We start from the raw sequence: 17,952 nt of genomic DNA, 5'->3' as shown, positions 1-17,952 counted from the left end.
AACGTAAGATAAATATTTTTTCAGCGTATATATCCAAGAAAAATTATCTATTCCAATTAAGAATACAACATTGTATAACGTACTTTAGAGTAAGATACGTGTTAGATTTTATTGGTAATATGTCGAACTTAAACATCTTCGTTTGCTCAATTGACTTCGCAGTAAGGTTATCCCTTGTTGTAATCGAAGACTATAACAAGATGGGAGAGCCTGTCCTTACCGATAGACAATACGTGAGCCACTAAGCTCCGATCATCGCCATCTGTTGGCAACACTTCTAACTAAAATCCCGGGGCGCGGGAGGGTAGCGTATCCATGGTAACCAGCGGAGTGAGATGTGGTTCACGTTTTTACTTTTACTTACTTTTACTATTATCCTCTTCGCCACTGATCGGCTTGTTAGCCGCTTGGGCGATCGGTCACGTCTCTGTCACGCACTGTTGGCAAATACTGGGCATGCACCGGCTCCTGAATGTACCTGAACCTGCTCCAGTGTTGGTCAAGTCTTGTCTTGAAAGAGCTCACACTCGGTGCCGTCACAACACTCTCTGGTAGATTGTTCCAAGAGTTCACAACTCTCACTCCGAAAAAGTTTGCCCTCACGGTTTTCTGGACTTGCGGCTTCTTCAATCTTGAGCTGTGACCCCTTGTGGGGCGAGCGTCTGCCAGCTCCAAGTAAGGACACTCGACTGAGTAGTGCCCCCTGAGATGTTTATACACCTCAACTAGGTCCCCCCTTGCCCGTCTGTAGTATAAGCTAGGCAAGTTCAGGCGCTCCAATCTCTCAGGGTAGCTGAGGTGCAGAAGTGCTATACTGTACAGTATATCATTGATCATATTAGAGTTTACTGTGTGATAGTGTATGTCTGTGTGTGTGTCAGCATATATATATATATATATGTGTGTGTGTGTGTGTGTGTGTGTATATATACACATGAAGAACGTCAAGGCAAAGACGTCAAAATAATATTCATTACCTTGACGTTCTTAATGTGCACACACACACACACATACATACTGACACACACACACAGACAATATCACAGTAAATTCTTTATGATCAATGATATATAGCAACGCAAAAACGTAAAACATAAGCTCAGGGTAATCTGTTTTAGTACAGGTGCAACAACATACGAGTGATGGTAACGCCAGCGCCTTGCACACTAAAGTCATCTTGTCTTTCTTATAATAGTCTTTGGTTCTAACTTCGTTTTTTATTTAAACTGAGATAAACCGATAACACTGACGCAGAGTAACGCGGGAAATATATCAAGAGTTCAACAGTATTAGCTGGAAATTAACATACAATATATATGTGTGCATTTTTTCAACATTGTCCTCCATGGTAGTATAAAATAAAACACCAAGTCATTAGAGTTTTTTATTTGATGGTCAACAAGTAATATTTGTGGTGCAGAAAGTGTATCATAACCTCTGCAGAATAAATGCAACACAAGAATTCTGCAAATTTACAAAAAAAATGCATTTTTTGTATTTTTAATAACTCATGGGACAAAAACCTTACCAAATAGATTGGACTCTGGCTCAGGAAAACAGAAAGATGGGATTGGGTGTCACTGAGTTAACAAAGGTGGTGATATTCAGGTTAACAATCCACAAACTCGCCCTAAAACTATCCTACCATAAAGCTCATTCTCCCTAACTAGACTAGAGCTGCCACAGCACTAGACAGACGTAACCCCGCGAGTTCTTCCCTCAAATTACTCTCGCATGGCTTAGAAACTGGAGGAGCGACCGAATGTTAGACTCATATTGAGATTTATCAAGATCAACGTAGGAGCTGAAGTGGTGACGTTTAAAATATATTCTAGTCTTTAACACCATACTCGAAGTCTTTATGTTCTACACGAGATAAATTATCGAGTGTACTTGAGTGAGGCAAGTGTGAGGGGAATTATCAGAGAAAGCGGGACATTAACCATAAACGAGATTGGATACTGAAGTGGAGCTGATGCCGTGTTGGCTTGCCCACTGCCGATGTTTTTTGCTGTAAACATAACAACAAATTGTGTCTTGTTTTACTGTGTATTTTTCCGGATTCTCAAAGGCTCGTACTTTTTTTTTGTATTTAATTAAGAAGAGAGAAGGTTTATAGTTAAAGTGAAATTTTTAATGTTACAGGTTATTTTAGTGTTGGAGCTTAAGTGAGTGAAAATATATATATTATAAGTTAGGAGAAAACTTAGCGTACGATCCTTGGAGTACCTGGGCACTAATTCTTAAAACATGATATAAATTAGCCTCAAGTTTTAAACATTACTTCTTGCTGAATTATGACAGCGAGTAAACCTAACAGGGAAACAAAGGAACATCACAACAACTTTAACATCGACAAACTGAAAAAAAAAAGTTGGTTTTCTGGAAATTGGAATAAACATCTGACCCATCGAGGTGAGGAGTGGACAGACATGGAATGGAGAGAATTAGTGGTGGGAGAGGGAGAGGATAATAAGGGAAAACAAACCCTATCAAAGGAGGAGGAAGAGGTGATAAAGAATATAAACGTCTTGCCTAAGTCTAGCAGGAGCCATCAACCCTCTTAACCAGTAAGGGAGTGTGGCTCATTGATTACTACGCGCTGATTGGCTGAGCGGGAGCTTTATTGTTCGACTTCACTGGACTGTTATATCGTCTGGAATGAATGAATGAATGTCGATTGTTAAAAGAATTTGGGTTCATTTAAATTTGATCTCATTTATAAAGTGAAAAGTAAGTGAAATGTAAATAATTTAGCTAAATATGGACTAGCGAACCAAACTTAATACCACTTAGGTAGACCAGCCATCTACAGTGATTTCCAAAGTCCCGACAGCCTCAGCAGTTGACCTAACAGCCCAGTGTGGTAGTAGTGGCGCCCCTCATACTGATCAACAGTGAGGAACACCACGTCAGGGGGTACGTACACACACAAACATCACATAACGTAAACACACGAATTTTGGCAATGACAAAAAACGGTATATTAAACGGAATGTAATAAACAGGGTTAACAATATGGCGATACAAGGGAGTAATTACAATCATGCGCGGGGAGGGGAGGGAGGGGGAAGGGGAGGGAGGGGGAAGGGGAGGGAGTGGGAAGGGAGGGAGTGGGAAGGGATGGAGGGGGAACTTTGGACTGAAAATAGTGATAATATTGGTCCATTGTGAGGGTCATGCCGCCCAAGGAATTGATCTCACACACTGAAAAATATAACCCACCTAATATATGATATCCTACGCCATATTTTTTTTTCTCCATTAACTCAAGGCAAAGACCATTAACTTACTCAACCTGGATTTATAACAACCTTGGTGAGATGTATTTAAAAGGGGTGAAAGAAATGGGGAGGTGAAGGAAGAATGAGTGAAAGAAATGGGGAGGTGAAGTAACGAGTGAAAGAAATGTAGAGTAACACAAATGACCTTAAATGAAGAATAATGAATAAGAGTGAAAAATAAATGGAAAGCGTAAGAGTGTCGAGTGACGTTAAAGTCTTTGGTGAAAAACTCTGAGTCTATCACAGAGGATGACGTAGATCAGAAACGGATGCCCAAAAGTGATAAAAAAATAAGGTTATATTCAAGAGGTATATTAAAGTATATTAGTGTACATATTAATACATATATGGTACTAAGAGAGAGAGAGAGAGAGAGAGAGAGAGAATTTATTGAGGTAAGTGTATTAAAAACTTCGTAAACGGCGGGTATAATTCAAATTTACCTTAACAACAACTATCCCACACAGTCTTGACATTTCTAAAATACTTTATCATCTCTAATTACAAATAAAAATCAAAGTATTATTTCTCTACCTAAATATATATTGCATTTGTGCCGAATATGTATAAACAGTTTGTATACCTCCCGTTTCTAAACCATACTTGTATTTTATTTTAGTCTCGCGGTAGATGGTGTATTAATCTGGTTTTGCTAAATATATTAGTCATATATCGATTTATACAGGCATTATGGAGCATAAATATACATAAAACTCATAATATACACAATTTCTGGTTGGTGTTGAAGCACAAAAAATAACATTCAGGCGGACAGGGAATCAAATGGCACATTGAACTGTCGATCCATGTTAACCTGATGCTCACTTGTTTCTCCACGGAATATGTTGTAAATACACGTTCATTGTACATCCATAGTACTTACACATCCATTAAAATCTTCTCATCTGTATATAAATGCCACTTTGGAGCGTTCGTAAATATTCAATATAACATTATAACGAAAATATTAAGGAATTTAAACAATACTAAAAAATATTACTATTTGATATCAATCCCAGACACACTATTAACATTGTACCACACTGAGACGATGTTGCTAAGAACAAATCAGCACTTGTTGGTTACCGTGTCCCTGTTGAACACTTAACATTATCAACAGACTTATTTTCTACATAATGTGGTCAACACACTTATATAAACACCTTTAAAAACTTCATCAATAAACATCAAACATTTTCATTTAAAAAATATCACACAAATAAAAAAAAAAGGACCAGACAGTTTAATCAACGAAAAAGGTCACAGGATGCTAGTTTAACTCACAACACGGACTAGGTTTGAGAAGTACCACGAACAGAAGGGATATAAATAATTGGACTTATTTTTCAAACGACACATAATCAATCAAACCAACCCTACCTAAATTAACTTAAGGGTATTTTTGGTTAGATTAGTTTAGATTTGGTTGGTTTAAGTCGTCTACTTTAATGAAAATATAGAAATACAAGTTGCCTCGTTCGTTGTACTTGACCAACATTGTACTCGTTGCGTTTCCCACCCTCGACTACACTCACAAGCAACCACTACTGATCGCGTTAACAGTTTAGCACCGGATTAACAAGGCTCGACGGCCAACAGGAATGACCAACCAGTTGTTCTTTATCACAAGCTTGGCAGATCTATTGCTGTATTTACGGTAATTTGTAACTCGTGGCACGGTCTGGTATCTTAACCCTTATGTAACGGATCTAAAGACATTATTTTTCCAGTTTTCCAATTCGTCGTCTCTAATAGGTCGTGGAATTTTCTTAACATTGTGAATAGGTTTTGTTTAAATGGCTTTTTTTTCCTGTGTAATGATTGGCTATTGGAGTGAGGGTGAGGGTGTTGGTAAGAGAGAGACTGTATCCAATATTACAGGACAAAAAGCCATAATACAAAACATTACATCACATAACACGCATCTTGATCATAATTACATAAAGATTAACACAAGTAACCGCGGACACATATGTACCTGAGAAGTTATTATCAGAAATACTAAGTGTTGATGGTCCAGACAAAAATGCGAATAGTTTATTTTGTTTTCCGTGTGTGTGTTTTTGTGGACTAACCGATCATTATTACCCCTCAGAGGTTCGTAAGTGTAATTTTCCTCGTAAGTACAACTATCAGAAGGTATCTAATTGGCTGGTGAGTTTATTAACAAATATTATTCAGAATTTCAGAATAACATAAAAAATTACGCCTTTACAGATCTCTTGATAACTTGAGACTGAGTAATTCTGGTATTTTAGTCAGGCAGTCAAGTACACCATTACATCTGGACTTACGATCTCAAATTACCCTACGAGCCGTTGAGAAATGGCCTTGGGGAGTTTTGAATTTAATGCCAATGATATTTATTTATTTATTTTTTAAAGCTTTTGACTATATTATATTGAAGATAGTTTGAGAGAGAGTATTAGTTGTTTAATGGCTTCTCCAGTTGAGGTTATGAAAGACTTAAGTTGGACACCAAGACTCGGCCTTCCTCTCGCTTATAGTCTGCCAAACACGTCCTCTTCTTCACGCGCGTCAGGCTATCCTCCCCTCTCTCGCGTCAGGCTATCCTCCCCTCCCTCGCGTCAGGCTATCCTCCCCTCTCTCGCGTCAGGCTATCCTCCCCTCTCTCGCGTCAGGCTATCCTCCCCTCTCTCGCGTCAGGCTATCCTCCCCTCTCTCGCGTCAGGCTATCCTCCCTCCCTCGCGTCAGGCTATCCTCCCCTCCCTCGCGTCAGGCTATCCTCCCCTCTCTCGCGTCAGGCTATCCTCCCCTCTCTCGCGTCAGGCTAGTCCTATCCTCCCTCTCTCGCGTCAGGCTATCCTCCCTCTCTCAGGCTATCCTCCCCTCTCTCGCGTCAGGCTATCCTCCCCTCTCTCGCGTCAGGCTATCCTCCCCTCTCTCGCGTCAGGCTATCCTCCCCTCTCTCGCGTCAGGCTATCCTCCCCTCTCTCGCGTCAGGCTATCCTCCCCTCTCTCGCGTCAGGCTATCCTCCCCTCCCTCGCGTCAGGCTATCCTCCCCTCTCTCGTGTTAGCACCCCCCCTCCCCCCGGTATGAACAGTCAGGTGGGGTCCTCGGTGTTGTTGAGTCCCCATAACAATAAACACCACAACAGCATCACGTAGAGACACTGTACTCTATACCCAGCAGCTTATGATGCGTTACTTCACTGTATTAAGAGACAATTTTATATCTCAATATAATAAATCAAATTTTAAACCACATATTCCTCACAACTTTCACTGACGGATGTGCTGGAGACTTTGGCCGAGTTGGAACCAATTTTCAACTAGAATGAATAACTTTATGAATACAACTTTGTTTAATTCAGATGTAGGAGCACCTTGTGGCCATCTTCCCACTTGTGGAATGTTACAGGTAAGAGTCGCTGTTTCTTCACCTCGGCAAACTGTTAACAACAATTTGTACTTCAAGTCCTCCCTAAGAGGAAGCGTCACTTGCTGCACCACTGGCTATTGTTCCCTTCACACCGATCCTCTCTATTTTTTCATGACGGCGTCAGTTTCCTTCATCTGGTGAACGAGGTTCTTCTCCGACCTGTTCCTCTCTCACTGTGAGGTTCAGGAGGCACTCCAGTGACAGTCTTTTACAACAGTCGGCATTTCATTACCTTCAGGCGGTGGGCCTGCCCCGCCTATCACCTTATCGCAGATGTTTTCAGCAACTACTCAGAAGAGAAGACTAACACCAGCGTGTGCCGACAGTGCCCCCACACGGAAGGTCATGAGAAACATGGATCATGCATCCAGGTAGTAAAGATGGCCGCCAGGGGGCAGGACCACCCACAACAGCCAGCAGGCGCACCCTAAACAAGCTGCTCCTCTCACAGTATACACCAACATAAACACTGGGGCGAGTTTGGTCATGAGTGTCACGGGCTGACCGCTACCCTGGAGGCCAGGCATGACAGGCACCGCTGATGACTGACACAGCAACAATGGTCAAGGACACGTTCACAATACCCCTCCTGGGTTACGAGTCATCATGGAGGATGTTATGGACTCGTCCTTCTGGACGTGTTTGGACTGGACAACAAGTCTTGACGGATCGAAGACTGGCAGTTTACGGCCCCCATTGACGTGAGATACTGGTGAGGGCGGTGGGTGATCACGCCTCAAGGTGGTTAGGGACAGAGGCAGGGCTGGTGTATAGTTACACCCATGGACGGGTCTCTTGGACAGGTGGTTATAATTACACCTGTGGAGGAGTTAAGACGGGTGGTCAGGTGTCCGGGGGGAGGTGGCCTTAAGGGCCCCGGGACGTGTGTGTAGTGGAAGACAAACACGGCCACCAACACCCCCTCATGGCGCCACCACCGTGAAACACTCCGCGACACTGGTCATGTCCCCCGCCAGGAGGAGAGTTGACCCAGAACAAGGCTGTAGACATCAGGGGGGATGCCAGTCCTTCACTCTCAGATAAAAGGGATCGTCAATCATATTAGGTCACACTTTGTGGAGTCCTTGGGTTTGGGTTATGAGGAAAGGTAAATAAAACTTTCACTACCGTACTACTGATTCAGGTGAGGAAATATGAGGAGAATCATATCCCAGGAGAACCGTACATCAGGATATGTTAAGTCGGTCAAGGGATCCCTTATGAACAGCTCCGCCTCTACGCTGGAGGACAGTGAGAGACTCGGGAGCCTGGCTGGCTGGCCTCGCCAAGATGATTTGGAGAAGAGCCAGGGGAGTGACACCCCAGGGAGCCTCGCGTAAGGCATGTGGGGAGGGTGAGCGTAGGGGCGGGGGTCCCGGGAAGCTCTTGTACTTTGTGCGTCACAACCTGGGAGGCTGGGGTGAGGGAGGGGGTCACAACCTGGGGCCCGACAGGCGCCACCACCCACAGTCTCCACGCTGTGTAAATGCCCATGTGGGTCGGGGTGGTGACATGTTCTGCTCGAGGTCAGCGATGGTCGGGAGTGGGTGGGCCACGAGCCAGGTGGTGGGGGAAGGGGGGGTGACGCGGGTCGCTGTACCCGTCCAGCGGAACGCCTCCTTCTTGCAGCTGGCCCGGCAGATAATCCTTCCAACTACGGAACAGGTAGCGGGTAAACTTGCGCAGCTGGCGGAACTTACAGTAGGTGGCTCCCTCAGCAGACTCCACCTGCTGTGTCTGGATCAGCAGACCCCGTTCACGTAACGTCTGTTCTAGTTTCTCCCTCACCGAAGACTTCTTGGAGCGTCTCTTGCGCTTGGGAGAGTCTTCGGTAGGCGGGGCCAGCAGGGGCGGCTGCATGCCTCGCTCCAGGGTGGCCACGGGGGAGGTGGTGGTGCTGCCCAGCCCCGGCAGGCTACACGTGTCCTCCGTGTCGCTCTCCAACCGGATTTTTTTCACATCCTTCTCACACTTGGTGATGTTGTCGAGAAGTTTACCAGTGAGCCGCAGGTGGGCGGCGGCGGCGCGCGAGTCGCGGGCGATGCCACGCTCGCCACCACTGGAGTACCTCAGGTTGCCGCCAGCGTCCACACTCACCATCTTCTTCTCCTCCAGTATAGGGTTGGGGCCGCCGGTGAACTTAAACTTACATATGCTGACCTCGGTGCTGGGGTCAGCTGGGGGTATGAAGAGAGCGGAGCGCTTCCTGCGTGTCCCGGTGCTGCCCCGGGTGCCGCCCCGTGATCCTCGCTCCCTCACCACAGTCTCCTGGGGCGACAGTCTCTCCCGAGCCGCCTCGTCCAGCCGCTGCTGCAGCGACTCTTTCAGGAGGGCGTGAACGTGACGGTGATGGTGGCCGGGCGGCAGCGGCGAGGCGGCAGGCACTGGCGAGGGCGAGTGAGGAGACTGAGGAGACGCCATGAAGTGAGGCGAGAGATGCATGTGTGGGGAGGAGAGTGGGGGAGGAGGAGACATGTGAGGGAAGGCTGGGGGGGAGAGGGAGGGCATGTGGGAGGAGTGAGAGCACAGTGAGGGCGTCGACTGGCCAGAGCTAAGGCCGTCCTCTGTCTTGAGGCGGTAGTCGTGGAGCCAGTGTGAGGGCACGCCCGCCCGCCCGCCCGCCGCCCACGCCACGTCTGGGGAGCTCATCCCACCTCCGCTTGCACCATCATCGTCGTCCATGTGTGGCGGAGGCTCCAACTTTATATTGGGCGTGAGGTGGCGGCCGTGGGCGGCGTGCTCGGGGTCACACTTGAGGGGGGCGTCACGCACACACAGGTTAAGAGGTTCACTCTGGTGCTCGTCCTCGGCGGCGGTGAGGGCCGAGTGTAAGAGCGAGGTGTAGCTGTGGGAGCGTGCCAGAGACTCCTGCTCCATCATGGCGTACCCTACACTCTCACTCTCCTCCTGCTGTCTCCGCTGGTGCTGCTGGTGATGGTGATGGTGGTGATGCTCTAGCTGGTGGTGGAGGTGCTGCAGGGGGTGGTGGAGGCCCACAGCGTCCTGCATCATGCCAGCAGCCACCAGACCTGCACCGCCATAGTTCTTGGAGATGAGGTGTGTAATGTCGGCCTTGTTGGGCTTCCTGCCTCGCCTGGGCCGTGTGTCCAGGAGCATCTCGCCCATATAGGGCAGGTGGTCCTCTGGCCCACTGGCCCCGGGGCTGGGCGGGCCGCGCGCCCCGTGCTGGCTGGCCACCATGATGGACGGCACCGACTGGGCCCGGGCCAAGGCCACCTGCTGCAGCGCCGCCTGCTGCAGGTGCGGCCGCGTCAACAGCAGATCTCGCAGCAGCGCCTCCGTGGCTCCTCCGCCCGCCTCGTGGATGGTAATGGGTCGCGGAGTCCGCTGTCCCCGTCCCCGCCCACGCCCACGACCACCGCGCCGTGGTACGCCACCCTGAAGCCCTGGGGTGTCTCTCGTGTCCCTGGGTGAATGAGGGTCAGGGCCCAGGGCCTCGCGGTGGTGGCGTGCGGTGGTGGGCGTGGAGACGGGGGAGGATGCGGCCGCGGCTGCCGCAGCTCGTTGCTCCTGACGCAGGGAGGCCTCATAGTGGTCGAGGTACTCCGGGGGTAGCGCCTGGTGGTGGAACTTGAGCTTGAAGAGTCTCTGCCGCCGTCGACCCCTGCAACACACAGCCATATTAGTCAGCAACACACAACACCATTTACATATCACGCCACACTCCTCCAGTGAACACAGGTGACGGCTCACATGGGCCCCAGTCCTCCTGGACCCTAGCTTAAACCATTAGGATTGGGGTCCGTTCCCAATGGGCCCTAATCCTACTGGTCAGTTAAGGTTAAAGCCCAATAAGACCGTGGCCCATGTGAGGTGTACCCTTGTTTACATACCGTACTAATATTAATGTGGCCGCCACCACCAGTCTTATACAACGGTCTTGTTCAGCCCTGTGTGACGAACAACTTAACTGTGGTAGTATTAACACCTACCACCACACCTACCACCACACCTACCACCACACCTACCACCACACCTACCACCACACCCACCACCACACCTACCACCACACCCACCACACCTACCACCACACCTACCACCACACCTACAACCACACCTACCACCACACCTACCACCACACCCACCACCACACCTACCACCACACCTACTGTACAACCAAACCTACCACCACACCTACAACCCACACTACAACCACACCACACCACACCTACCACCACCACCACACCTACCACACCACACCACACCACCACACCCACCACCACACCACCACACCTACCACCACACCTACCACACCAACCACCACCACACACCTACAACCCACCACCACCCACCACCACCACACCTACCACCCACCTACCACCACACCTACCACCACACCTACCACCACACACCTACCACCACACACCACCACCACAACACCACCACACCCACCACCACACCACCACACCTACCACCACACCTACCACCACACCTACCACCACACCCACCACCACACCTACCACCACACCCACCACACCTACCACCACACCTACCACCACACCTACCACCACACCTACCACCACACCTACAACCACTACAAATATTCAAAACTACGTCAAATTCATCTATTCATTCATTGATTAAAACAAAACACATCCCGTGATGACATTGAGGAACCACTCCCAGAACACCATAACATACATCACAGAACACCATAACATACATCACAGAACACCATAACATACATCACAGAATGTTTATATGGAATAGAAAATGGATTTAGGTCTTTAATATATTCCAAAAGACTTATACAAACTATTCACATTCTCAGGAGGATGTATATTGTTGCCTAAACCTGGGGTGATAAATACGTAGAGTTATTTCAGTGAGAGAAAATGGTCATAGAAGAGAGAAAACATTATATATTTTACAGCACAGAGATAGATATATACAACAAGATAGATATATAGATGTAAATAGATCGGATAGATAGAGCGAGAGATAGATTATTGAGACCAGATAATTCAGTAAAATATTCATACAAGTTTATATTACTTGAACAGGTACATAAACACTGACTTAAGACATACCAAGACACTGATAGACACACCACACGACAAGACATAAGACATTTACTTCACAGACATACCAAGACACTGATAGACACACCACACGACAAGACATAAGACATTTACTTCACAGACATACCAAGACACTTACAGACACACCACACGACAAGACATAAGACATTTACTTCACAGACATACCAAGACACTTACAGACACACCACACGACAAGACATAAGCCATAAGACATTTACTGCATAAATTGTATCAACTTTCTGTCATGGCGTCGTCTTGCCAAATAGGGCTGGTTGTCGTGCAGGGTAAATGAGGTACCCAGGCCTTATACGGTAGGGGAGATAACAGTGAATATACCTATGTTAGGTACTGTGGTATTAAGAGGCTGGGGAGCTTGGGTGAGGGGAGGATTAGGTATGAAAGGTTGGGTAGGAGAGGTTAGATTAGGTTAGGTTAGATTAGGTTAGGTTAGGTTAGGTTAGGTTAGATTAGGTTAGGTTAGGTTACACTGGGGGAAGGGAAGGGAAGAAGTACACATAAACTCACATGATATAAAGTAAACAAAGACGCTAATCCCATATAATCTCACACCTACCTCACCTCTACATACCTACACGTTGCTTAGCTCTTTCACGCCCCTAAATAAAAACTCCCTTCCTTGGTGGCTAGAGGTGTGTTTTTTTTATTAGAGTATTACAGTAATTTCGCTTTATTGGCAAGATCCATATAAGTGTTTGCTCTTATAGGGACCCCGGAGTGACAGTCTGTGCTATAGCGTGTGTGTGTCATGTGATGGTAGGTTAGGTTAGGTTAGGTTAGGTTAGGTTAGGTTAGGTTAGGTTAGGACTTGATATATTGGGAGGAGGAAAATAGTTGGGTTGTCATAGTTACGGCCGGCTAGTTAATTTGTGAGTCAATTGAGCATCTGTGAGTCAATTGAGCATCTGTGAGTTAATTGAGCATTTGTACGAATCAATTGAACATCTGTGAGTCAAATGAACAACTATTTTAGTCAACTGAGGATCTACACGAATTAAGTGAGCATCTCTCGTGACCATGCCTCTCTAACTATAGTATCTACCAATCATTACCTCCAATACCAAGTGAGGTAGGCTCCGGGTGAGGTAGGCTCAGGGTGAGGTGTAGACTCCAGGTGAAAGGTGGATCTACACACGTGACCTCTTGAGCTAAACCTCCTCACCTACACCATCCAATTATGTTATAATAATCTCGTGTGTGTGTGTGTGTGTGTGTGTGTGTGTGTGTGTGTGTGTGTGTGTGTGTAAGTATGTGTTTTTCACCTCGACAGTGACACACTCTGGCCTTCCTTGATATCGGAGTGATCAGAATACCTCTCTTTACGACGCTACATTAACAACAGCAGGGACACAGACGCCAGCAGCACCAGCCAGCAGCACCAGCAGCACCAGCCAGCAGCACCAGCCAGCAGCAGCAGCCAGCAGCAGCCAGCACTCCACATAAGGTAGCACCATCAAGAACAATGTCAGCATCTGAAGCAGGAACAGCGCCATAAAAGCAGACGCCACCACTAGTACCTGTTGCCCTCCTCTGGATGATGCAGCACTACTACCCCCCTGGATGATGAAGCACTACACCCCTGGATGATGCAGCACTACTACCCCCTGGATGATGAGCACTACACCGGATGATGCAGCACTACTAGCCCCTGGATGATGAAGCATGCCCCCTGGATGATGAAGCACACGGCCCCTGGATGATGAAGCACTGCTACCCCTGGATGATGAAGATGATGAAGCACTCACTCCCCCTGGATGATGAAGCACTACACCTGATGATGAGCACTTTCTCTGGATTATGCAGCACTACTACTGGATGATGGATGATGGATGATGACACTTTCTCCTTCTGGATGATGCAGCACTGCTACTCCCCTGGATGATGAGCACTGCTACACCCTCTGGATGATGAAGCACTACACCCTGGATGATGGCATATTATGATGATGAAGATGATGGCACTGCTACTCCTTCTGGATGATGCAGCTGCTACTTCCTCTGGATTATGCAGCTGCTACTCCCTCTGGATGATGAAGCACTACACCCCTGGATGATGAAGCACTGCTACTCCTTCTGATGATGCAGCACTGCTACCCTCTGGATGATGCAGCACTGCTGGACTCCTCTCTGGATGATGAACACTACCCCCTGATGATGAAGCACTGCTACCCTCTGGATGATGAAGCCTACCCCTCTGGATGATGCAGCACTACCCCCATGGATGATGCAGCACTACTACCCCCGTGGATGATGAAGACCCCTCTGGATGATACCCCTCTGGATGATGCCACTTACTACCCCCTGATGATGCAGCACTACTACCCCTGACAGCACCACTACACTTCTGGATAATGAAGCAACCTACCTAATACAGTTATCCCGTATCCGACTAAAGAAAACTAGCTTTACCAATGGGACCCCCTTAGCAACCAGCAACCAATCAGCATCCACGAACGGTGTGGGTTGCTAGGGACGCTTTTACAAGATATTTATTCAGTACAATTTTCTGTTAAGTTTATATTGGTTCAGTGTTTATATAGACAGTGCTGGTATATAAACAATGTATATAGGCAGTACAATAATACAATGTGCATACCATACATATACACTGCAGGTATACAAACAATGTATATAACAGTACAGGTATACAAACAATATACACAAACAGCAAAAACATACAAACAATGAACCACTCTATCTGAACCAAGGACCGCCATTGTGTTTATTCTATACGTTATCACCAACACAGGTAGTGGGGTGAGGCGACAACAGGTGAGTGGGCAGACACTTTATGATCTGGCTACACTTGGCATCTGTCTCGTGTAAGTCTTTGGAAACGATTGACTGAAGAATTAGATATCCTAGTTTATTTAACCTGATGATTTAACATTTTAATGCTATTTTTAACCTAGTTTAACCTAGCGCTAATATATCTTAACCTAATGGTAATCTGTCTTAACTTAACTCTAATCTATCTTAACCAGACACTAATCTAACCTAACGCTAAGCTAACTTAACCAAACACTAAGCTAATGTAACCAGGCACTAATCTAATCTAAACAGGCACTAATCTAACCTACTCTACACCACTCTAACCTATCCTAACCTAACCTAACCTCCCAAGGAAGTATTCGAATACTTTATCTCCAAATGAAATAAACTAGGGTGTCTAATGTTCAGGTACTCAAGGTTGACCATTGTACGTAAACACTAGCACACACAAACCCCGGCCGAGTACAGTAATAACTCTAGTACTATGTAAATATTACCTAGTTACCCCTACCATAGAAAACGGAGTCCTTAATTTAAACGTAATCTAAATAAATCCAGATAATGAGATTGATAAGAGAGAGAGAGAGAACAAAAGAGAAGAGAAGAGAAGGAAGAAGGGAAAATAACACAACAAAAGGAGAAAAGGAGAAAAGATAAGTCTAAGAAAAATGAGAGAGAGAGAGAGAGAGAGAGAGAGAGAGAGAGAGAGAGCAGACAGCAGACCATCTTGGCACAGAGGTCTGTGGGCAGGAGCTGTGGTCCCGGTACCATGACAGTAACCATTGGCTGCCAAGGTGTGTGTGTGTGTGTGTGTGTGTGCGTCATGGGATCACCTGAAGATTAACCCCCCTAGCTTATTTCACCTTGATATTAACCACCGTAATGCTAATCTAACCTAATTTAATTAACCCAATCTATTTCCTAACTTAATTAACCTAATCTAACGACACCTATCCTAACCTAACCTAAGCTAACTAAATATGCCCTGTTGTCTATGTGGCCCTGTTAATTCATGCCTGTTGTCTATGTGGCCCTGTTAATTCATGCCTGTTGTCTATGTGGCCCTGTTTACGAATGCCTGTTACCTATGTACAGGGGCAGATCCAGGAAAATAAACAAGGGGGGGTCCATGAAGTTGTGGGTGGAGAAACATGACGAGCACAGCATGACCACCCAGCTGGGGGGACACTGTATACCCCTCCCCCCCCCCCGCCAATCTTTATAAATCTAACCAATATAATGGACATTTTGAGGCCATGTGCACTTGATATTAGGAGATATTCTGAAGTCATTAGTAATTACCTTTAACTATACAAAAATATTCTGATGGAAAAGGGGGGTCCGGACCCTCAGAAGCCCCCAGGATCCGCCCTTGATGTGACCCTGTTAACGAATACATGTTACCTATAAAGTGACATAAAACTGTAATGTTAAGCAATTTATTCTTCTTTATACAGATGGTTGATATCCATATTCAGGACTGGGAGTATTATTGGAGTAACAAACACACAGCCGACAGCGACCCACCCACCGTATACCTGTTATGCCGCCCCTGCCGCCCAAAACAACTCTCAGTGGGCGAATGAGTGAGTAAATCAGTCGGTCAGTATTTGTATTCATAGAGCTAGTTGATGCAGCCATAAAGAAAAACAAGAGTGGAGAGCCTCAACAAACCAAACATAGGCAGTGTGTGGTGGTGTGTGGTGTGTGTGGTGGTGTGTGGTGGTGGCGTGTGGTGGTGTGTGGTGTGTGTGGTGGAGGGCGGCACACGGGTACCTCCCTTGTTCAATTTTGTCCCAGCGAACCATCAGCCACCCCCTGACCATCAACCATCCATAACAATGAGACAGTACCCACCAAACATAGGCCGGGCGTGTCGTTGGGGTAATTACTCCTCAGAGGCCGATCCTCGACGCCACCACCCTTGGGAATGCAAACCCTATGGTCAGGGTACGCCAGGAGTGAAGTATCCCTCGTTGTTTGTGTTGGCTGGAGCCTAGAGGTGGATATATGGAAAGATTATCCTCAGTGGGACCAGGAGCCACCGACACTGCACCTCCACCCTTGTGAGCCTTCATTAATGACCTTCATGATTGGGAGGGGGAAGGGAGGGTGAGGTAATGCTGAAGGTGGGAGTGGGGGAGGGTGAGCTTGTAGATGCTTCATGTGGGAGATGTAGAGGTGGAGGTAGATGAATGGAGTAGATAGATGATAAAAAGTAAAGAGAGAGACACACACACACACACACACACACACACACACACACACTGCAACTCTATTAATAAACCGTTTATTATTATTATTATAACCCCGAAAAAAAATTCAACACCCACGATTTATCACCAACAGCTGAATGACCCGCCCCAGTATATGTCAACAAACCTAACCTAACCTAACCAAACCTAACCTAACCCAACTTTTGATACCAACTAAAAATAATAATAAAAAAACACGACCTACATAACCCCCTCCAAAAAAACAAGATTAAACGTAGAAATTATTTAGAAAGTTAAGGAAGAGTTAGTGATGATAATATACAGTGCCTAGTTAGTATATGTTGAAAAGAAATTGTAGTTATTTACAATTAGTATCGGTTGTTAACATTTAGCTACGGGTGACCTTAAGTGAGGTGTTTGTTTACCCTGGCTGTGTGTGTGTGTAGGACTTCGATAGATAGATAGATATAGATCCATAGATAAGATAGAGAAAGAAAGAAAGAAAGAATGAAAGAAGAGAGAGAGAGAGAGAGAGAGAGACCACTATCAGATTACTCTGTCACTGAACACGGAAGCAGCGAGCACCAGTTAATGGACCTTTACGTTAAAATATTTCCCTTAACTTAAGGGCTTTTTTCCCCTGTAATTATAGTGTATCTCTCCTGTAATGAGGTTAATGAGCTCTGTACCCAACTGTAACTTACTGTATTTGGTTAGGTTAGGTTACACAGGTGTGTGATAGGTGTGGTTGGTAGATGTGATAGCAGGTGTATGGAGTAAATGGAAAAGGTGTGGGTCAGGTGTGTTTAACAGGTGTGTGGAATAGGTGTGAGGAGTAGATGTGTGGGGTAGGTGTGTGGAACAGGTGTGTAAGATAGAGGCAAGTGTGGGCAGGTATGTGGCGCAGGTGTGTAGAACAGGTGTGGACGAGGCTGGGCATCTCTTCATAATACAGTTACCGTGTTGGGCAGTGAGTGAGAAGGGAGACGTGTAGGGTACAACCATCTCCGGGCACGCACACACACACACACACACACACACACACACACACACACACACACACACACACACACACACACACACACACACACACAGAGTATAGCTAATAGGCTCACTCCACCTCTCACCTGACACACACACACGGTAAATTAACCTCTGTTGCCCCAGTTCAGAGAGTCGATATTTGGGTGTGAGT

General features: G+C 46.4%; 1 protein-coding gene across 1 annotated transcript in view; it reads right to left on the bottom strand.

Moving 5' to 3' along the window:
* Window positions 1-6,127: 6,127 nt before the first annotated feature.
* LOC121869619 overlaps window positions 6,128-17,952 on the bottom strand; it is a 64,796-nt gene continuing 52,971 nt past the window's right edge. The window contains exon 4 of the mRNA XM_042371105.1: window positions 6,128-10,314. Coding sequence (XP_042227039.1) covers window positions 8,217-10,314 — 2,098 coding nt within the window. The 3' untranslated portion in view covers window positions 6,128-8,216. The remainder of the gene's footprint in view (window positions 10,315-17,952) is intronic.

Source organism: Homarus americanus, unplaced genomic scaffold (genome assembly GCF_018991925.1).
Source record: "Homarus americanus isolate GMGI-L3 unplaced genomic scaffold, GMGI_Hamer_2.0 scaffold23578, whole genome shotgun sequence".
Lineage (NCBI taxonomy): Eukaryota > Metazoa > Arthropoda > Malacostraca > Decapoda > Nephropidae > Homarus > Homarus americanus.
This window is presented reverse-complemented; position numbering and strand designations above follow the sequence as displayed.